At 43.6% G+C, this 22,904-nt stretch overlaps 2 protein-coding genes across 4 annotated transcripts in view; both read left to right on the plus strand.

Annotated features, from left to right (window-relative positions):
• Nucleotides 1-8,362, plus strand: part of lamc3 (laminin, gamma 3) — a 140,995-nt gene extending 132,633 nt beyond the window's left edge. For both annotated transcript variants that reach the window (XM_076283982.1, XM_076283983.1), the window contains exons 25-28: nt 1,608-1,810; nt 4,862-5,005; nt 7,159-7,258; nt 7,433-8,362. In XM_076283982.1, coding sequence (XP_076140097.1) covers nt 1,608-1,810; nt 4,862-5,005; nt 7,159-7,258; nt 7,433-7,671 — 686 coding nt within the window. In that variant the 3' untranslated portion in view covers nt 7,672-8,362. The remainder of the gene's footprint in view (nt 1-1,607; nt 1,811-4,861; nt 5,006-7,158; nt 7,259-7,432) is intronic.
• A 3,315-nt stretch (nt 8,363-11,677) lies between these two features.
• LOC143122950 (uncharacterized) lies at nt 11,678-18,661 on the plus strand. 2 transcript variants are annotated; one of them, XM_076283984.1, is made up of 3 exons: nt 11,678-11,997; nt 15,254-15,796; nt 18,270-18,661. In XM_076283984.1, exons 1-3 carry the CDS (start codon nt 11,733-11,735, stop codon nt 18,593-18,595), a joined length of 1,134 nt encoding a protein of 377 aa, XP_076140099.1. In that variant the 5' UTR covers nt 11,678-11,732; the 3' UTR covers nt 18,596-18,661. The 2 variants fall into 2 exon arrangements, with proteins under 2 accessions (XP_076140099.1, XP_076140100.1); XM_076283985.1 differs by lacking the exon at nt 18,270-18,661 and having other exon boundaries at nt 15,254-16,763.
• The last annotated feature ends 4,243 nt before the right edge of the window (nt 18,662-22,904 follow it).

Below are 22,904 nucleotides of genomic sequence, written 5' to 3' on the forward strand. Positions count from 1 at the left end.
GAGGGATGAAGGGAGGGAGAGAGAGGGATGGAGGGAGGGAGAGAGGGATGGAGGGAAGGGAGCAGGCAGGCACTCCATCATTGGCATGGCGATTTGTTTCTCGTTTAAACAACAAATGATTGCATTTCTGCCCTGTGCTCTGGAAGCCAGGCACCGATCATGAGTACTCCACACATGCCAACCTCCCTCGAGTGCCCAGGCTAGGGGGTAGGGAGTGGTGGGGGGGGGGGGGGGCTCTTTTGGCGCACAGCTGTGGGGAGCCAGCAGGCCGTCAGACAGGCAGCCGTGTGGGCAGCTATGAGTGTGGGCCGGGGGCCTGACACGGACGCCGTGGGCCAAACGGTCTCCGGAGGACGGCACCAGAATGGAGCAAAAATAGATTTGGCTGCAATCACGAAGTGCAATCTAATTAAGCATAACACAATAGAGCAGAATTAAACAGAGAAGAATGGCAGAGAGTGGGGTGTGGAGTTGGAACAGAGTGGTGGAGTGGTGGAGAGGATGGAGAGGTGGAGAGATGGAGACGGTGGAGAGGTGGAGGGTAGAGAGATGGAGAGGTGGAAAGATGGAGCAGAGATGGAAAGGGGGAGAGATGGAGAGGTGAAGAGAAGGAGAGATGGAGCCAAGAGATGGAGAGATGGAGAGATGGAGAAGAGAGGTGGAGGGTGGAGAGGTGGATGATTCTAGAGGAGACATCATGATGGGGGGAGGAGAGCTACACATTTAGCAAGGATATGAGGCCATGTTGCAGACTAAAGATATTCACACACACACACACACACACACACACACACACACACAGAGACACACACACCTAAACACATCATGCAATTCAGTGCATCACTCGCTAGTTCAATAAATACCCTTGGACATCACCTTCACCTTGTATGTATTACACAAGGCAGTCTACCATTGTGCAGAACAGCACAATGCAATAGAGTAGAGACACTGCAGCACAGAGCAAGCAGCTCAATGCAGCACAGATAAACTGACTGCTTCCTTTACACTCCTTCCATTTCTAAAGCCTCCTTGTGCCCCACTCCACATGAAATAGCATAATACACACCACATGAAATAGCATAATAGACAGCACATAAAAATAGCATAATAGACAGCACATTAAATAGCATAATACACACCACATGAAATAGTGTAATAGACAGCACAACGTCTCTTAAAGATTCCCATCCTTGGCCACATGCGGACACAACACATGACTGTACAAAGCGTCGAGAGGCCTTCATATCTACTCTGCCCACCAACACCCTCCCCCCATATAACACTCGTGACTCAACACACAACTGGAGAGTTCCCCAGATTTACTGTGACCCCCCCCCCCCAAAAAAAAAATAACACATGACTGGGGAATTAGTCCTTCATGTTTACTGTGACCCCCCCGCCCCCAAAATAACACATGACTGGGGAATTAGTCCTTCATGTTTACTGTGACCCCCCCCCCCAAATAACACATGACTGGGGAATTAGTCCATACATTTACTGTGACCCCCCTCCCCAAATAACACATGACTGGGGAATTAGACATTCATGTTTACTGTGACCCCCACCTCCTCCCTCAGGCTGTTAACGGTGCCCACCTCCTCCCTCAGGTATGCAGAAGAAGTGGCCCCGCCTGCAGACGCAGACCAAGGCAGCGGTGCAGAAAGCCCGTTTAGTGGAGGACAAGCCACTGGCCGAGGCCAAGAAGAAGGTCAAGGTCGCCGAGAGACTCCTCCGAGTCGCCATGGACAACGCTACGCAGGCCAACGCCACTGCAGTCCAGGCAGAGGACTCTGCCCACGCCGTCTCCAAGGTGAGGGAGCGGTGCAGCGCGTAGCATGGCAACCACGGTCCGGTCCAGCTCAACGGGCTCATATCCTAACTACACGCAATGCAAGCGAGCGTTAGACCGGCTGCAGACTGCCGGCGTGGCGCGAGCCTGGCGTGTCTGTTGCGTGAGCCAGTTGTGTCCTGTTTTCTTTCTCTATTCACACCCGAAACGTGTCACTGCGTCGGCACTGCGACGGCCCTTCTGCCTATTAAAACATCTCTTCACTGTCTCTTTTGAATGGAAACGATTCAAACACCCCTTGTCCTATTTCTAGCATGCACACGTGTTTTCAGCGTGGCTGAGACGTGCGTGTCACACAGGCAGTGTGCAACCTCTAACCTGTTACCATGGGAGCCGAAATGAAAACGGGCACGCCACGCAGCTGACACGCTCACGCCACGCTGGCAGTCTGCAGCCGGCCTTAGAGATAAAATCAGTTGAATCACTTTGTTTTCCCTCATTGTACATGAAAAAAAAAATGAAAAAAAAGGGGGCAGCTGTGGCCTACTGGTTAGCGCTTCGGACTTGTAACCGGAGGGTTGCCGGTTCGAACCCTGACCAGTAGGAACGGCTTGAGCAAGGCACCTAACCCCTCACTGCTCCCCGAGCGCCACTGTAGCAGGTAGCTCACTGCGTCGGGATTAGTGTGTGCTTCACCTCACTGTGTGTTCACTGTGTGCTGAATGTGTTTCACTAATTCACAGATTGGGATAAATGCAGAGACCAAATTTCCCTCGCGGGATCAAAAGAGTATATTTACTTATAATTATACTTATACGCGAAGCAGTGTTTGGCAGCGCCGTGCAACACAGAACTTTTGTCGGACGCCCCATCTCTATTTTCTCTCTGTCGCTCCCGTTGCTCTGCTATTTTGAACCAGAAAGATGACGCAAGGGGAGGACATATTTAATGGATTCAGTGTGGACAGCAGGCATTCAGTGCTACGCCACAGTCACTTGCAAGCGGATGCAGTCGGGATAACCTGTCAGGGAAGCGTATTCAGGTCACAGCACCTGAACTGGTGCATGTGTTCTGGCATTGGGTGCGATGGAGACAGCAGCTCACAATTTATAAAGTCTACAACTCAACTTGTGGTTGTAGACCTGACGGAAAGTTGCACAGCTGAATAATGTGATGAATCTGGCAACACAGAATCACTATCTGGCAACGTGGAGTAAATAAATTGATGGATCAGTCAATTAATAGGGATCTCCATATTTTTTTTTTTCTGACCCAGAAGAAGTAAAACAATGCTTGATGCCTCTCTGTCTCAGCTTTCATGTGCTGCAAGGCAGACGCTTCTCCGCTTGCCTTCTAGCATCGCCCTGGGGCCTGGGGGGAATCCAACTCAACAGGCGCTCCCCTTCTCCCGCCCTCCCTCACTGGGTGACTCCAGGGGATGTGCCTGCAGCAGCACTGTTCACTTAAATACACTCACGCACCCTGCCGTGGGTTTCTGCCCGAGAGCGCACCCCATGCTGCAAACACTCACATGTGACCTGCATGCCCAGCCGGGGGACAGCGAGGACGTGGCAAAGATAAAGCCAGCTGGAAAATAAGACACAACTGATTATGTGTGTGTTATGTCCATCTGTTTTTGTTTTTTTGAGGACAAAATGGCAGCCAACCAGCCCTTTGCAGACATGAAACTGCCCAGATATGAGCCGGATTTGTTCCTAAGATGTCTGCCATCCGATTTGATTTGGCACATCTGCCGTTTGATTGGTCACATTTTGCACATCTGTCATCTGATTGGGCACATTTGACACATTTGCAGTCTAATTGGGCACACCTGTGCTGCTACTTCCTGCCACAGGTGTCACGGTTAGTTCATAGAGCGCCCCTCACATTCAGGGGTACGTTTCCTGAAAGCATTGTTGTACATAATCACCTTGATAAAGAGGCGAGAAAGAGAGAGGGGGGGGGGGGGGGAGTTCAAAGTTAATGTCTCTCTCTCTATCGTTTAATAATGGCTGTTGAAAAACCACTTACTGGATCTGCACTCCTGGTTAGCTCTCAGTGAGCGGTATATGAAACAGCTACTTAGCCAGCAACAGGATGTCTAACTCTCTGCAGCAGGAAATCTTCCTCATTACAGCTGAATGTCCTCATCTCTACAGCAAGCCTAATGTATGAACCTCAGAGCCTAATGAACATTTTAAACAACATGGCACTAGGCAGAAGAATTACTCAGCTGATATTTACACAGTTAATGTAGCTTTTAGACTAATAACCGCTGACGCTCCTGTATTGTGTCGCAGTGACTTATGCAAACGTATTATCCACTAAAGGCGATGGCTGCTGCTGTGTCATTCTAATTGATTTGCTTTTAGTTTGTTTTAATGGAGTCCTGTCGTCTCAACACAATGAATTCACCAAATTAGCAATCCTACTTAGCGCAGACATCGGATGAAGTCATTAGATGACAGTAGCCACCGAAGCTGCAATGGCCTCTGATTGTTGCCGTGTTGGTTAGTTTGATAGACGCTCTTTGTGGCCAGTGTCATCCCCATGCTACCAGCAGCATGGCAGGGCAGAGGCAGAGTTGGCCTGGCTTAGCATAAAGCCCCAGTCAGACTGCAAGCGACTAGCACCAAGAGACGACGTCATGTTGATGTAATTCAGTGATTACAGGCGAAACAACCACTGGCAACACAAAACAAAGTTGAATAATTTCAGCTTTTGAGGCAAATAAGGGGCTGGCTATGAGTGAATCGCCAACCAACCCCCTCTCACTGGAAGAGGAAAGATTCTGGAGTTTTCTCCAGATACGGTTGCTGCCCTTGGGCATCAGGCCACGTTCAAAAATGACTTAAAACAGCTGCTGTCTCTCCCTATGGTATCAAAATTACCATCACAGCAAAACACAAATTCAAAATCACCACCCATATTTAAACCTCATTTGCATACTTTTGTTTGCATTCTTGTTGACTTACTTACTTATTTATTTACTGTACATACTTGCATACTTACCCACTTACTTGTAGTCTTGTTTATTTGTCTTTCTGATTATTTGTTTGTTTTGTGAACCAGAACGCAAAAGCGACCCGGACGCAGACGAAGCAGGCCAAGAGAGCGTCTGCGCAGCTAAGATCTTCTGTGGAGGAGGCGGGGCTTCAGCTGAGTGAACCGGAGCGCATCGTCACACAGATGCTCTCGCAGACGCAGACAGAGGAGGTGGAGCTCATTACTACTGCTATTGCATGCATACGTCAGAGATTAAACTCAGCACTCAACGCTGCTAGAGAATTTGGGCCCTATGACAGACAATAGTTCTGCCCCCTATTACTACTACTAGATAATACTATTATATAGTATTATCAAGGGGGCTCTCTGGAGGCCCCCTGACAGTGCTGGGCCGTTAGAATCGTCTTAACTACCACCCCCACCCCCCAGCGGCGCCCCTGCATGTATCGGATAGATAAACTAGCAAGAACATTACAACAAGTACTGGAAGGTAGTGCTACTATTACAGCACAGAGATGCATACTTAAAAGAGATGGCCTATGCAACCTTGCAGACATGACCTGTGCAAGCATAGGGTGCTTTGCCTTTCCTATTTGGATATCAACACATTCTTTGTGCACAAGCATAATTTCAGGATACTACCTTACCTATAAGCAAAGAAAGAAAGCTGCAGCACTGAGCTGATCTGTATGTGTGTGTCTGTGTGTATGTGTGTGGGTGTGTGTGTGTGTGTGTGTGTGTGTGTGTGTGTGTGTGTGTGTGTGTGTGTGTGTGTGTGTGTGCGTGTAAAGTTATGTAGGTCTAAACTTCAGCTCTTTAGATGGATTTCCAGTTCGTAATTACAAGCAGCACACGGTTGTAGTAGAAGCAGTAAGAGGCATGTAAATTCACATTGGCTGCCATGCTTCTGCCGCTTAGACCAATGAGATATTTCAGACGCCCGCTGGAATATTCAGTCATATGTTACATTATTAAAGCAACCGTTGGGATCACACATCCCTATATAAATTAAAGCTGTAGTTGGCAGATTGTCTGTCAGATTGAGGCGAAAATTTTTCTCGTTTACAACTCTCATGTCCCTCCTCTACCACTACCACCGAGCACCCTCTCATCGAGTTTGTGCTTGTCAGTGCGCACCAGACTGCACCAGACTGTGATTGACAGTCAGATCTCACACAGCCCTGCTCTGATTGGACCAGAAGAACCGGGAACTGTGGATTTTTGCAAAACAAATAACAGGCTCTAGGTGGAGGTAGAAGTGCAGGTTTTTTTCTAAAACCGGCTGATTTATGTTGTTCTGTCGGAGCATAGTGTCAGTTTCAGTGAATATGATCAAAAAATCTTGCCAACTGCAGCTTTAACTTCATTTGATATTGTGAATTGCTGGGGGGGGGGGGGGGCGCTGTGGCACCACTGGTTACCGTACCCGTACCATGCATGGGTCTGCATGCCCACAAGGAACTTGGTTCGAGTCCAGCCCGGGTAATTTCCTGTTCCCACCCCTCTCTCTCCCACTCACTTCCTGTCACTCTCTGCACTGTCCTGTCACAATATAAGGCATAAAAAAGCCCAAAAAATATTTTAAAAGATATTGTGAATTGCTTTGTTATGAAGCGATAAAAACATGAAATTGGGTTTGCTTTGGCAACTACCCCGGAGAGTAGGCTTATAGTCTGCAAATTGCTACTGTTGATAACTTACGTAATCATGTAGTGTTATTCAGCCATAACCACAGCCATTTCGGACACAATGTTTGCTTTATTGATTTTCTATATCAGTCCTACAGACCTGGAACAAGTATTAAATCATAGCATGCTAATACTTACTAGACCTCTCAACCTCATTATTGCAAACACTATAGGAAACCAATGTTTCATGGGAACTTAAGTTGACATATCCGTTTTTTCAACTACACACTGCAACTTTCTTTACACACACATCGCCCAAAACCTGACCCCAATGGTCCACCGCTGCTGACATATTTATCAAATGGTCCTGACGCAAATGAGCTAGTTATAATCTAACAAGATTGAAGTGGTGATAATACACAAACTAAGTTATTTCAAGCAATGGTGTTTGCTCTGTCCCCAAGGAAGTTCCTGAGCTTAATGCCTTTGCTGTGGAGTTTTTGACACAACAGTGTGTGTGTGTGTGTGTGTGTGTGTGTGTGTGTGTGTGTGTGTGTGTGTGTGTGTGTGTGTGTGTGTGTCTGTCTGTGTTTGTGTGTGTTTGTGTCTGTGTTTGTGTGTCATTAACTCTAGATAGATAGATAGATAGATAGATAGATACTTTATTGATCCCCAGGGGATCACTTGACGTGCATAGCTTGCTTTAGTGATCTTGTCCTGCACTATTTCCCCCAGCCTGAGGCTTCACTGGGGAGTGTGATGAAGAAGATGGAGACGGCCAAGCTTCAGCTGGAGTCATACACACACACACTGGCTCAGCTGCTCAGCAAATTAGGTGAGCGTGAGGAAACAGTACCACCTAGTGGTTAATGTTTACACAACATGTTGTTTGTGTTTTGGGTGCTGTGCACATAGTTTCTGACTCTCTCTTTCTCTCTCTATCTCTCTCTCTCTTTCTTTTTCTCTCTCTCTCTCTCTCTCTCTCTCCCTCCCTCCCTCCCTCCTTCAGAAGAGGACTCGTCTCTAGAGAAGTTCGACCATATCCTGAACGAGACGGCCTCGCGGCTGCTGGTCCTGAGACGCAGCGTGGAGAGTCCAGCACTGTCCGGCAAGATCCAGACCCTGAAGACTGCAGCCCAGGAGCAGAAGAACCAGATGACCCGCTTGGACCAGAACCTCCAGGAGATCCGGGAGGAGCGGGCCAGCCTGCAGGACATTGTGCTCACCCTCCCCAAATCCTGCCCTTAAAGGAACTCGCACACTGCCCAGACAATGCCCAACCATATGGAGTGTAATATGTGACAGAGCCTTCTATGGCTTTGTGCCCAACAAACCCCAACGTTCTAAAGTTGCCCAGACAATACCAAACAAACCCCAACTGTCTAAGGTCGTTGTTGGTTGCATTCTATCTATAAGGCTCTGGTTGCAGTCAGAGAGGGTTAAAGCGAAGCTAGTAATCAAGGATCTTAGTTGCGGTCTTTAGATTGTTCAGAAAACCAACTGCCATCTCCACACTGCACAGACAGTAATTGAAAAGACAATTCAAACAAGTCAAACTTGAACAACACCATCCAACAAACACCAGCAGACACAGACTGACAGTGCACACTGTTGGTGTTTGTTGGAGATTGTTGGTGTTTTTTGGGGCAGTGTGCTAGCACCTTAACACAAGGCCCTCTCCAGGCCAAGGCACTGCATTATACCATTCCAGAATTAGACTTTAGCAAATATAACGGACATCATTTAGCTCCGGGCCATTTTTATGCACAGTTTTATTTTTATACCTTTTTTGCTAGGTTTTTCTTGTTTACACCCTAGACTGTATAAATAAGTTTACATGCACATAACATAAGGCGGTAGTGATAAAGGAGAGATTTTTCAGTCAGATAAACAGTTGATTATACCAAAGAGGTCACGTCAATAAAACATTATACCTTAAGGGATTGTGTGTGTAGTGTTCTTTTTTTCTATATAGAGATTATGCAAGCCTCGTGTTGTCAGAAAGCAGGCAGATTGGTAAGATTGTGTTTCTTGTTTCACACAGGCCCTCAGAGAGAGAGAGAGAGAGTAACAGGGTCGATTGGATCATGTTCCAGCACCTCCACATCAAGTTGTGGCAGTAATGCTTCAGTATAGTATAAGTATACTCTTTTGATCCCGTGAGGGAAATTTGGTCTCTGCATTTATCCCAATCCGTGAATTAGTGAAACACACTCAGCACACAGTGAACACACAGTGAGGTGAAGCACACACTTATCCCAACGCAGTGAGCTGCCTGCTACAGCGGCGCTCGGGGAGCAGTGAGGGGTTAGGTGCCTTGCTCAAGGGCACTTCAGCCATTCCTACTGGTCGAGGTTCAAACCGGTTACAAGTCCGAAGCGCCAGTAGGCTACGGCTGCCCCCAAATTCATGATTCCCATAAAATGTATCCGGGTCAATGAGACCTGAAGTTGCAAATCTGGTTTTTCATCTGCGGGTCGCTGACCAGCTATGCTGTATGGCTATGTCAGGTGAACAATTCCCCTATTACAAGTTCATTTACCATTAAATTGGCTTCGGAGTTGTTATATTAAGGTAAAAAAACATGAATAGTGCTGCTTTTGGAAGACAGCCTATGGAGGCGTCTCTGTAAATTGGGTCCAGACGAGTCCATGTGAGCGCCCACTTGTCAGCGAAGATGTTTCATACTAGACTACGTGCACAAAAGGCTTTTTCTGTACACTCATATATTTCTGGTGGATCGTCAGCTGTGTTGTAACGACATCTGTTATACTCTGATCCTTACATGTTCACTCCGACACTGAACATCCTGTTTGCCCAATAATAACAATTTTAACACGCATATATCCTTCTTTATCGTAACATGCTGATTCCCTAGTGCAACATCCAACCGAGTCTGTGTAGACGCTAATTACATTAACAATACCAGCAGGTTCAAACACACCTGGCTCCACCGGAATCAAACCAGTGCACAGAGAGCCTTTCATGCAGGTGATTTGCCTGTGCACTGTGCCTGAATGATGTTCATGTGTTCATCTCTGTGTGCTGTGCCTGAATGATGTTCATGTGTTCATCTCTGTGCACTGCGCCTGAATGATGTTCATGTGTTCATCTCTGTGCACTGTGCCTGAATGATGTTCATGTGTTCATCTCTGTGCGCTGAGCCTGAATGATGTTCATGTGTTCATCTCTGTGTGCTGAACCTGAATGATGTTCATGTGTTCATCTCTGTGTGCTGAGCCTGAATGATATTCATGTGTTCATCTCTGTGTGCTGAGCCTGAATGATATTCATGTGTTCATCTCTGTGTGCTGAGCCTGAATGATATTCATGTGTTCATCTCTCTGTGTGCTGAGTCTGAATGATGTTCATGTGTTCATCTCTCTGTGCTGAGGCTGAATGATGTTCAGGTGTTCATCTCTGTGTGCTGAGCCTGAATGATGTTCATGTGTTCATCACTGTGTGCTGAGCCTGAATGATATTGATGTGTTCATCTCTGTTTGCTGAGCCTGAATGATAATGTGTTCATCTCTCTGTGTGCTGAGCCTGAATGATATTCATGTGTTCATCTCTGTGTGCTGAGCCTGAATGATAATGTGTTCATCTCTCTGTGTGCTGAACCTGAATGATATTCATGTGTTCATCTCTCTGTGTGCTGAGCCTGAATGATATTCATGTGTTCATCTGTTTGCTGAGCCTGAGGGATATACATGTGTATGTTATACAGGTGAGGAATATTCATGTCTTCATCTCCCAGCATGCTATAAATGGGACACTCATGTGTTCATTTCTGTATAGCCTAAGGGACATTCAAGTCTTCATTTGTCGGAGTGTCAGCACCCAATCCCCTGCTCAGTCCCTGGGTTTAGGCTCCTCCACTGAAATTAACATATTTCACAGAGGCAACTGAGGCTACGTCTACACAGTTTTAATACGAATATTAGGAACAAGTCTGTTCTGCGTCCACACTTGGACCCTTTCAGCCTTCTAAATGAGATCAACGACCCAGCATTTTTTGTGCATATGTGAGCTTTCCAAATGAAATCAGACCCCCTAAAGTGAACCGTGCCGAGACCACCTCGGGAGGTTGGCTATGAAGTCTGCTGAGCGGTTCACATAATCTGTGCATTGTGAGCACAAAGCATCCCGGGTTCACTTTCACTTTCTGCATTATAGCCGTTATCTAAATTGCCAAAGAGAAGGCATGGCATTTATTATAAAAACTATTATCATTGTTTGGCCAAAACATGATAGCTTACAGACATTTGCAATATGGCTACAGCCAAACAATTGTGTTCTATGTTCTATGTAATATTTATGAAACAAACTAGGCCTACCACACCAATCAGGGGTTATGATAATTATTTGAACCTGATAATGATGATGAAAATGCATAACCCAGGGCAACTAGCCTACATAGTCCATAATCCAAAGTAGTAAGGTCTGAACAGACAAATAGGACGCGGCATAAGACCCCCAAAGAAGGTAGGCTGTAGGCTGCAGATCATTTCTTTTTCTCCATCCTCCCTTCCTTCCTTTCTTCCTCTTCCTTCCTCCTATCCTAACCCCTCCTAATTATTTTTGTGACGGAAATGAGGAAGGAACGATAGGAGGAATGAAGGAGAGACAGATATGAGAAATGAGATGTCCTGCTCATCAAGCATCACTTTTATGAGACGTCAATTAGCCTACTGATGATGCGCGGCACATAGGCTAAAATACTCACGCACATTGCAGAGAATATGAACTTATAACAAAGCCTAAAAATATCATATGAACATGGAATCTTCCCACTTATTGACCCTGACAATGAGGTCATGTTTGATAGTTCTCGAGACCGAATAGGCTACAATGTTAAAAAAAAAAGTTTGCATTGGTAGTTCATGATAATTCTAGCATATAAAGATGTTTTTCTTGGACTATCTAATAATGTATTGTCGCTAATAAATCCATATGAACTTGTTGGAAGAGCTTTGGGATGAGTGTGAACAGGAAGACACTGAGGCCCCATCAGAGCTGAAGTGCACCAGAAAGATATCCGATTCCTCATTCAAATCAATATGAACTCCAACGTGAATACAAAGTTAGCTGAGGTCCTTTTGTTTTGGTCCACTGTCTGATCCCATTTTAGTGCACTGAATTCAGTTTCGAAGTAGGCCTAAAACGATGTACGTCCACATTCTTACTATTGATACGCAAATCTCACGACCATTCACACAGATCACATGACCCTCGCGCAATTGTCACATGATCTGTATTTAAACAGGAAGCAGACTGTTAAAACTCTTGGAGAATGAGCTATCTATGCTATGGCCAAGACGAGGAAGACTGCGTCCATGGCCAAGAGGAAGACTGCGTCCCTCGTATGGACCGATGATGAAGTCCAATTGTTACTCAAAGTAACATTGGACTACAAGGCGAGTGTGGCGGCAGACAGGCCAGGTTTTGATTGGGAGTCGTCCCACAGCAAGTACTGGGATATTTTGCAAAGGTTCCTCGATAACTACCCCTCAGCTGAGGCTGCGTCTGCAATGGGAAAGGATTTCCCGCACAAAAAGAAGGACATTACAAAAGGTAGCCTATGTATTCGGTTCCATTTGTGTTAATATTGAGTCCGTTGAGTGAATAATTCAGCTATTGTGAAATAGCCAGGCACGTTAACCTGTATGAGACGCTATTGACTCCGCCATGTTTTAGGTCATATATGAAACGGGTGCCATTTGCGTCCACAACATTTGATGAGATGCATAACTAGAGCCAAAGTGTGTTTCTAAAGCCTAAAGCTAATAATTCAAGCGTTCTTGTGGACATAATATACAAGAAAAAAGCTTAATCCAACCACCCAACTAAAATTAGACACAGGAATAACTTTGTTTTTCGCCTGTTTTAACAGATATTATCATTAAATTTACCACCCTGTCACATTTATTATTCTGGTCAAGTATTCTGGTCAATGCACTTCCAATGGAGGGTGTTTCTCAAACTTTTTCATACCAAGGACCACTTAACCAATAAAAAAAAAATCACGGACCACCTAGCTAAAAAAAAAAGTAGTACCTACTTCAACAGCATATTACACAATAGGCCTAACTGAACCACCTTGCTTATTGTGTCAGAGGATTAATATGATTTAAACTGGCATAGCTTACATAGGCAGTGTTGCAGAACTGTTTGGATTTACATACAAGTTGGTTCAATATTGCATCTGTACTATATTTTACCACGTCTGCTCGCGGACTACTTGGGATAGCTTGCGGACCACACTTTGAGAAACACTGCTCTAAGCGATGCCACACATTTTTAGGCTAAAACATTTTTTGTCACTTACAGCAAACATCACCTCACCATCCGCTAGCTGCCTGAGTCCTGAATACACTGTAAAAAAACGCAATCTCTGTGAACAGCCCAGGCTCCAAAAATGGCCACAAAGACAACCTGGGCAAACCTAGCCCATAAAAACATAAACTGTTCCAGCAAATCACAGACAAGATGCTTGTTTAAGAGTTTCAATTGCACGGGATGGAGGGGGAGGAAGTAGCGAGCTAGCTATCCGTTTTGTTTGAATGTGAAAAGAAGTGAATTCAGTTTCGAAGTAGGCCTAAAACGATGTACGTCCACATTCTTACTATTGATACGCAAATCTCACGACCAGTCACACAGATCACATGACCCTCGCGCAATTGTCACATGATCTGTATTTAAACAGGAAGCAGACTGTTAAAACTCTTGGAGAATGAGCTATCTATGCTATGGCCAAGACGAGGAAGACTGCGTCCATGGCCAAGAGGAAGACTGCGTCCCTCGTATGGACCGATGATAAAGTCCAATTGTTACTCAAAGTAACATTGGACTACAAGGCGAGTGTGGCGGCAGACGGGCCAGGTTTTGATTGGGAGTCGTCCCACAGCAAGTACTGGGATATTTTGCAAAGGTTCCTCGATAACTACCCCTCAGAACAGTATTTTTGAAGAAATACTGTTTTACTTATAAATGTTGCTTTGTCACTTTAACTCATTGAGTGCCAAAAACGTAATAGGGGAGCGCGGGGCACAAAGTAACGCGGGGTTAAATGTAACACGGACTTTTTCCCTATTTGAAGGGGGTTGATCGAGGCATGCTATTGGTCAGTTAATCACATTACTATGAGACGGTGTTCCACAAATTTTCAGTCAGTATGGACGTGTTTCCACGTAGATCTGCAGCAAAACGCCTTTTGAAGACATCAACTTTAATGTCTAGGTGGTACTTGTCTTTCCATTACTGAGTTGTGGGTGCAGCTCACTGACTCCAATCTTCTATCATCTTAATAACCGTCTTGTAGGCTAAAAATGAACACCGTTTTGAAACATGTAGCCAACTCATAGCAGGAGCTAGCTTATCTTATAACAAACGTGACCCAGCGGGGTTAGTTGTAACGCGCTGTTACAACTAAGCCACTCATACTGTACAATGATGTTGCAATACAAAAATATGCGCGTATTAGTGTTAGTTTAGTTAGTTGTTGTGATGTTTTGCATTTTGCCTCATGTGTTTTCAGGTTTGAGGGCTTTTCTTGGCAGGATTGACCTTGGTAAGACTCTTTGCTTCCATTGGCGCATATTTCTCATGTTATTTCTCCGTATAGAAAATAAAGTCAATTTTCGACACACGTCTGTTGTTAGTTCATGACTTATGTATCATAAATAGTCAGATCCTATTCTATCATACACATTCAGATACATTTATTGAATTCATTTAATTAAAAACAGCCGTTGGGATGAGTGTTACAACTAACCCCGCATATGGGGCAGGTTGTAACATTTCACCTATCGCCACTCTCGGTGGAATTGTAAAAGAACAGTAGCTCCTACAAACAAACTTCCAGTGCATATGTGTAACAGAGATATGTATGTTGCTTGTTAAAAAGTATAACTAGTGAAACTCAAATGATTTTAGAATTATTTAGCCATAACCAAAAAGTGTTACTTTGTGCCCCGCGCTCCCCTATTACGTTTTTCCTTCCCATGCGTTGAGTGCCAAAAACGTATTATTACATTTTTACCTTTTTTTTTTTAATTACGAAACTAGACACTCTAACACACCTTATATGTGATTTTGGGAACCCTGTGATGAATGGAAATGAAATATATGACGATCGTGAAACTCATGAAAACGCACAATCTGGACTTTTTATCTGGACATTTTATCATAACTCGGTTGCCGCTTTGGGTCGAATCAGTGACTCATGCACGTCAGGTCAAGGTATAGAGATCTTTCTGTTTTGCTAACACAAAGTGCACTTAACTATTATGTTCTTCATATCCTTGTCTCTGACAAACTCAAAATAATGAGCGTAGGCTTATGGCCATCCTCCAAATGTAGAGTCTGCTGCAGCCACAGTCATCTTCTACTATTTGTGCAGATTTTTTATCCTCTGTTCTTCTTGCATTGTTGTTTGTGACTATACTGTATATATAAAAATAAAACACCACTTAATTTTGGGTTCAAATGCATTGTAACGTGTGATACTGAAGTTTGTACTGAGTAAAATATTACCCAATTGTTTTTTGGCATGCCTTACATTACGCGTTACAGCAAAACGCAATATATTAACACAGTAATTATCACTTTTGTAACGCGTTACTCCTAACACTGATTTATATTTCAATCCATGATATCTCAATGTTAAAAAAGTAGCCTATGCCTAAGGTGGGCCAATATGATTTGGAGGGTGATCATGTGTTTAATGCTGTGTATAAATTGAAAAGTTTCCTTTTTTTTGATGAAAATTTAGAGATTTTTATTGTGGAAAGGGCCCCCGTTTCACAGAATTGCCCTTTTGCGTTCACAGCTCAATTGACGTCAAAATTGAAGAACATGCGGACCAAGTATAGGCAATCTGCTGAAGCTGGTCAAAAGAATCCCCGTGGGCGAGTGGTGCTTCTGTTTTACAAGCAGTGCGAAACCATTTGGGGAAGTTCACCAGTCATACACCCCATCTATGGCGGGATGGAGACAAGCGACGTGAGCCCTGAAACACCCACCGCAAGCGAGGAGTCCTTGAACGAGGAGATGGACAATCGCCGTCAGCAACTCGACACTTCTTTGGCAAACCACCGGAGGAATAAATTGAAGAGGCTGCGTCCCTCGGATGTTGTGCAGGAGGACCTGGAAATTAAGAGACAGCTCCTCCGTCAGCTCGAGACAACGGACAGTCAGTTCATTAACACCATAGGCCGTTTGTCATCCTCCGTGGACCGCATGAACTCCAACATCGAGCTGCTGGTCCAGCACCTAGTGGGCACGAGCAGGCACAACTATGTGCCCCCACCATCACCCCAACCACAGCCTATTGGTAGCACGAGAGGCCTTGAAGAGTTCTCCCCCCTGACAGGTTTGTTTAAAGTCGAGCTCTCCTGACGTCAGGTTGCTTAATTACCCATGAGCTCTCCTCCCCTGCACCCAGACACACAGCTCGGAATTCTGAGCATGATCCTCGCTTCCCTTTTATCACTTTGTTTGACTTCTCTCTCCTCCTCCGTCTATCTCTAACTCCTCCGGCTCTTTTCCTTCTGTGTGAGTCTTTATCTCCTCCTCTGTCCAGCCCTCCACTATTGTCAGCTGTCAGCCTCAAATCAAGTCTTGTGTCTGTCCCGCTCCCTCCCTCTACAAACTGCCACGATAGCCTCTCTCTTTCTTTCTCTGGCTTTCTTTATTTCTCTCCCTCTCTCTCTTTATTTCTCTTTCTTTCTCTCTTTATCTCTCTCTCTTTCTTTCTTTCTCTCTTTATTTATCTCTCTCCATCTCCCTCTCTTTCTTTCTCTTTGTTTGTTTCTTTCTTTCTTTCTTTCTCTCTCTCTCCATCTCTCTACCTCCATCTATCTCATCGCTGCTCCGAGCCTCTGCTCTGCTAGCCATTATTTTTGTGTTGAGAGAGAAAAGGGAAAGATGTCAGCCTGCCCTGGAGGGATTGAGACTCTCTGATATCTGATGAATAATGGACACACTGGCCCTTGTGACAGACCAAATCTGTTCCCCGGAATGAAATTCCACACAACAGATGCATGCTCACTCCTCCCGGGGAAGAAGGGGGGGGGGAAAGAATAGAGGAGAAGAAAATACAATTTTTTCTCAACATTGCATTTGTTCATTTTGCAGATATTAGCAGATATGTTTAGTATTAGCATTTAGTAGGTGTGTTTAGAGGTATGGGCTGAGGGAAAGACACATTTATTTCATGAATACTGAGATGAAGTAGGCCAAATACTTCTGAGACCTCGCAATAATTGTGACACATTACATGAAGCAACAATGATCAACAATGACAAATGTTCTCAAAGCATTAAACTTTTTTCTTTTCATATTGATTTCATTCTTTTGAGTTTCTTTCCTGTCTGGGCGGATCATTTTGTCTGCTACTTTTTTGTATTTAGACATTTGAAACAGTGTGATGACACATTATACATGCCTTCTAAATGACATCAATTATTTAGTGCAGGGGTAAATTTTAGTGCATACATAATTGAAATAATAATTGCTGACGAACCACAAAGTGTCACTCTAGTAGTAATTGACATAATTAACATCTGTTAGTGGATTTGGATAAAAGAGTCGGCATCATAAGTAACAATGATGCACATAATGTTGGACGGGTCCTTCGGTGGATAATGTTTTTGTAAATCTTACTCCCCACATGCTCATGGTTACCCTGAGAATCCAGAGTTCTCGTGGGAGCACAATACCGATTTGCTCAGCGAGAGACTCTGGCAATGAGTAATGATGCACTTTACTTTTGCCCCTTGCATCGTGGGGAACCAATCACATCTGTGTATCTGATATAGGCGGGCCAGAGGTGAGCTAAACAGATGACAGTGGTAGTGTTATCCAATTGCATCGAAGTCCGGAATCAGTCAGTAAACATTGGTTGTATAGTGTTATCCAATTGTGTTATCTAATTGCGTGCGTGCTCGGTGCCGCCCCTCAAGTTGGGCCATTAAATTTTTGTGGCCAGACCCATAATCTTTCGGATTTGGGTCTGGAATCTCCAGGCTAGCTCATGGTGACGACACTTAACACTCCAATTGACCAATTGACAATTATTTTCTCTCAAAAATATTGTTAACTTATTCTGACTACCAAGAGGCTCCATGACTTTTTTTAACACAGGGCATCTGAACACACTCAATTTAGATCACTTTAACAATTTGGGTGTTTTATTTAACTTTTAGAACACCAGTATTCTTGGTCAAAAATTACCAGCCATTAGAAATTAATGGGTGAGAAAATGTTCAGTGTATAAAATTGAGTCCAGGCACATACTCACCTGGGATGCGTTTCCCAAAACCATAGTTGCTAACTAAATTAGCAACTTTGTTGGTTGCAATGCAATTTCCCATTGCCAGATTAGCAACTATGGTTTGGGGAAAGCACCCCAGATGGACTGTATGTGTGCTTCTGTACATTAAAACACACCCTCACTCCCCCTCTGCTATGCTAACCCCCACTGGAACATTTCCCTAATATTATCTTCCCCTCTCTGACTTGCATGAGCTCAGATCAATAAGGCCTGCAGGCCATAAATAGCAAATTGAAGTTCAAAACCAGTATGCAATAGAACATAAGTTGATACAAATTCTGGATTTATAACGAGTTATAATGCAGTGGACATTTTTGACCAGGAACACAAAACTAGTAAACATAAAACAAACACAACAGTGGCTCAACTCCAGCTACTGCCTCACCTTTAAAAACTAGTCAATAGCTTGATTTTGCCACTAGATGGCACTGTTTAACAGATTGTCAAAGTATCATTGATGCCAACTAGAAGGGACTGTTTTGTTATTGTTTTTTTTTTGTTTTTTTGGCAGTGCTATTCACTCAAGAAGGTCATCAACATAGTACACTGCTCCAAATTAAGGGGACACTAACAGTAACACTCACAGCAAGAGGTCCCCCTAAACCCTCAGAGCCCAACATGGAGGACTCCAGCATCCTACAACACAGATATGGACTGACACTGACAAAGTCAGAGAATGCCTCCTCGGGAACAAGTTCTTTATTGTTTTTAACGGACGTCGATTCACTCAGCCATCTCCAGAGAGAGAGCCAGGTTGGTGACCATGGAGCAGCTCTCGCCACTCAGTGCCTGCACTGGCCGCAGCTTGATCACCAAATTAAAAGGCTACCTGCTTAGCCTGAAACCCTTTCGTTAATAGAGACACATAACTGGAAATACCAATCAGACATAAGCCTACAACACATTTTCAAATGTCCATAACAACTTTTATTTACAATACAGACTCATAGAATAGAACAAATGAAACACTTTGTATGACAATCCCCCCCCCCCCCAGTTATTTCTTTCAATATACCGTGTCACTGTAACATTCTTTGCATTAAGCCAAATGGCCGTTGCTTATAAGATAAAAATATAAATATACACTACATGGCTACAATTGACTAATTGACTACAATTTCTTACATTTACATGAGCCACAAGTGTTGACAAACACTTGAGTTGAGGTAGCCTAAACGTCTTAACACTTGTAAACAACACTTAAAGTGAAAATGTAATAAGGACATGAATAAGGACAAGAATAAGGACATGAATGTCCACTGTCAATAAGAACCCAATATGACTATCATGGAATGGCAAGGAGAATAAGCAGTTCCATCACTGCTTTTGTGTTAAAGAGCAGGGACTGCAAGGTTATTCTCTAGGTCAATTTTCTTTCTTTAGGCTATTCTATTCTTTTTCTAAGGACACCTTCAGCCTTGTATACAAACACGGTCTCTGGCACCAAGCGATAAGGGAGGCCAGATGGTTTGGTATGGCATCAGGGTCCCAAAAAAAACATTTAGTGACATCACCGCGGTAACAACCTGGAAGTCGCGACAATACCTGAACGCTAGAAAGTCAAAGTCAGCCCCCAGCTTCGGTATTCACAAACTGACACCACGCGGTTCTTACTCCCGAGTCGCGGTGCTCATCGTTGCAGCGGTTGTTTGGAGCATCCACGGGGTTTTAAACGGAGAGAAGTTCATGTATGTGCATGTATGGCCAACAAGGTGAACTAAACTAAAAGGCTGTCTGAACATCCACTAATATTTCAAACGACTATGCAGCTTCTTTACCTTTGCCGCGATATCATCTTTGGTTGCACGCTGCCAATGTGGTATTTTTGCTTTCAGTGCGTTTCCGAGTTTGGTGTTCAAGCCATTCACAAAACGTTCCACCAGATTTTTTTCAACGGTGTCGTCAACCATCTCAAAGCCGCAGTGCCTGGTGAACAAATTGTCCAAACGGCTTAGATATTCCAAAGGATCTTCACCTTTCAACTGCTTGCAAGCATAAACATCTCGCCAGTCGATATCACTACGTGGCCTATACCTGTAGTCATCCCAAAGTTCTTTGTAGCATATCTCGGTATCCCCTTCTGACGCCGCCGTTCTGTCCCTCGCTGCCGGCGGTCCCAGTGCCAGGCATTTTTGCAATGTTACTTCAATATTCTTTTTGGAACTCACAAGTGTGTAAAGTTCTAAATCGAGCCCAAGGTTATCAGTTAGATTGTTGCATTTCAATGTAAACTCATTCAGACTGTCTTTAGTACTTGGAATTAAAAGCAAAAGGTCCTGTTCCCTGTTCAATTTTACTTTTTTAGATGGGCAGCAGTCGAAAGGAGATGTTGTTTGGTCCATGTTGTTTAGCCTCCTTGTGACAACCCTGTTGCTGTATCCGGTCCTGACAGTCAAAGTATCTCAGGAGGAGAATTTCCGTTACTGGCCAGGTGAGGTGAGTGGTAGACTTTATATGTCCATTTCGCCCAAACACACCCACCCTCTCAGCCCCACCCTCTCAGCCTCCTGTTTGCCAAACACACCCACCCTCTTAGCCCCGCCTCCTTGTTTGCCCAAACACACCCACCCTCTCAGGCCCTTTTTGTTGCCACTTTTTCATGCAAATTGTGTGTTCCAATTTTTCATATTTCATTTCATAAGACGACAAGAAAGATCAGATAGGTCCATTATAGTTATATTGTCTTTAGCAATCTCAAAACACAGTGAGAAACAGAAAATGTGGCTGTAATATGCGTGCATAAAATTCATCTCGTCAGCAGCAGTATCCATGCTGTTTGAATAACCGTTATTCACATAACCTACCTAGAATGTGCAATTTTACAATGAAATATTAGGCCGTACTGGAATAACATACTGGATAAATTAGTGTACATGCAGAGTCAGGGTAGTAGCGTATTACCAAATGGTTAGATTGCTGTCCATGTACGTGATAATGGTGTGGATGATGGGCCCATCTGATTTACAATACTGGTCTGAATGGAGTTCTGTTTTGTGGCAATCATGCTGTTGGTCTTTTGTTCACACCTTCACCTGTTGCCAAGGGGGGTTGCTGAAACAATTCAATTGAGTGAATTTGAATGTGCGCATACAGCCCCCAGGGTTCCTACGCAGTATGGAAAACCTGGAAAAGTATGGAATTTGATTTTAGTAATTTCGAGGTCTGGATAAGTATGGAAAAAAGAAACAAGGGTATGGAGAAATATTTGTGTTTCCAGACTATTGCATCTACAGTACTAATCACTTCACTCAGGTCATAATGAACCATTCTTACTGTTGTATAGCTTAACTCAGTCCACATCATCAAGATACAATTGAATGGGTGTCCTCAGAAAAAAAATTCTCCCACAAGGGGACCCTGGTACCAAAACCAAATTGAGAACCCCTGTTCTTTGCAAGTGCCCTACACCATTGTGCACTGGTATGTTTGCGTAGCTCTGCTATTTTCGGCTAAAACACTGGTAGACTCTTTTGATTTTGTAAAAGATACCAAGACATGGATACTGCATTATCTGATAAACTGTTATTGCAAACAAATAATATTGTTTATGGTGATTTATATGGCCTCTGCCAGCAGTGCACTAGTCTCCAACATATGTAGGCTATGCTGTATCTACAGAGAACTAAAAATGTGAGTGCACCTTCCAACACAGCATTTCCCCCAACGAAAAGTATCCCAGGGCTACCAAGTTAATAATAAACATTATTATACAGCTCTTCACAATGCTAGTAGAACGCTCCATTGACAATGCCTAGAATATGGTCAGAAAAATGTGCCGTGACCCCAGCTGTGGCGCGACTGGCTGGGGCACCTGCACCGTACGCCGGCGACCCGGGTTCGATTCCCGTGGTCCTTTTCGGATCCCACCCCGACTCTCTCTCCCACTTACTTCCTGTCACTCTCCACAATCCTGTCGCATTAAAGGCATAAAAGCCCCAAAAAAATACTTAAAAAAATAAAAAATAAATAAAAAATACCGAGAAGTTTTAAAATTTGAGTATGGAAAAAGTATGGAATTTTGAAATGGAAAATGTGTAGGAACCCTGAGCCCCCTCAACAATTATTGGCATATATGAGATAACATTTTATATTTATGTTATAACAAATCTATTCAGTAGAATAAAACCCATTAGAAAGTCCTTAATCAAGAAATAGTTGTTTTAAACAAAATCATGTGCCACAATTATTGTCACCTCTCATACAGAGAAAATCTGCACAGTTCACTTTTGCACCACCATTGCACACACTTTACAGTAAGATGTTCCAATCAACTGATGTGACAAACAGGACAATGAAGATATATAGATGGATGAATGATAAACACTGATATGAAGAGAATGGTAAGCCTATAGAAGAAATCTTTTGGAGAGTTGACTAAAAAGGTCACATTTTGAGGTTACCAAGTTGCCATAAAATCAAACTCAAATAAAATTGGCAGCAAACACACAGACACACACACACACACATATATATATATATATATACATCACTTAAGTTGGGTTTTTTTCATAGTGGAAATACACCACCAGGAGTACCATCTTTACCTTTTGAGATGTATTGTGGAGGGTGCATCATATACAGGTGTGAATGTACCAATTAACTGTGACAATGGTTGTCAGGTGCAAACCATTAGACTTGGTTGCATCTTCTGGTCAGGCAATGGTCTCTGAATGTTTGCATAAGACATCAAAAGTTTTAACTATTTGGAATGGGTTTTGATTTCTGCTCGTTGTGCCCAAATGACACATGATTAAAAAAATGAATTTAATTAACTGCCATAAAACAGAAATGTGTTTGTTACATGCTTTAAAGTTGTCAATTCATTAGTTCTTGTGAATTCATTAGTGCTTCCCAACCTTATTAACAGGTTTCATTTCATTCTTTAAGGGTGCAATACCTTAGGTATAAAAATGAGATTTAGCTAATCATGAGGGAAATGTTTCTGTAGACTTGTGTGTTTATAGACACACACAAACACACACACACACACATCATGTCACTATCTCCATCTTACTATCTCCATTCTGTAGCCTACTCTGAAGTATGAGAGGTGGCAATAATTGTGGCACATGATTTTGTTTAAAACATCTATTTCTTGATTAAGGAGTTTCTAATGGGTTTTATTCTAGATTATAAGATGTTATAA

The sequence above is a fragment of the Alosa pseudoharengus genome, unplaced genomic scaffold (assembly GCF_046254945.1).
Source record: "Alosa pseudoharengus isolate Yale_2024_CS ecotype anadromous, Long Island Sound unplaced genomic scaffold, YU_APseudo_1.1 YU_APseudo_1.1_scf_14, whole genome shotgun sequence".
NCBI lineage: Eukaryota > Metazoa > Chordata > Actinopteri > Clupeiformes > Clupeidae > Alosa > Alosa pseudoharengus.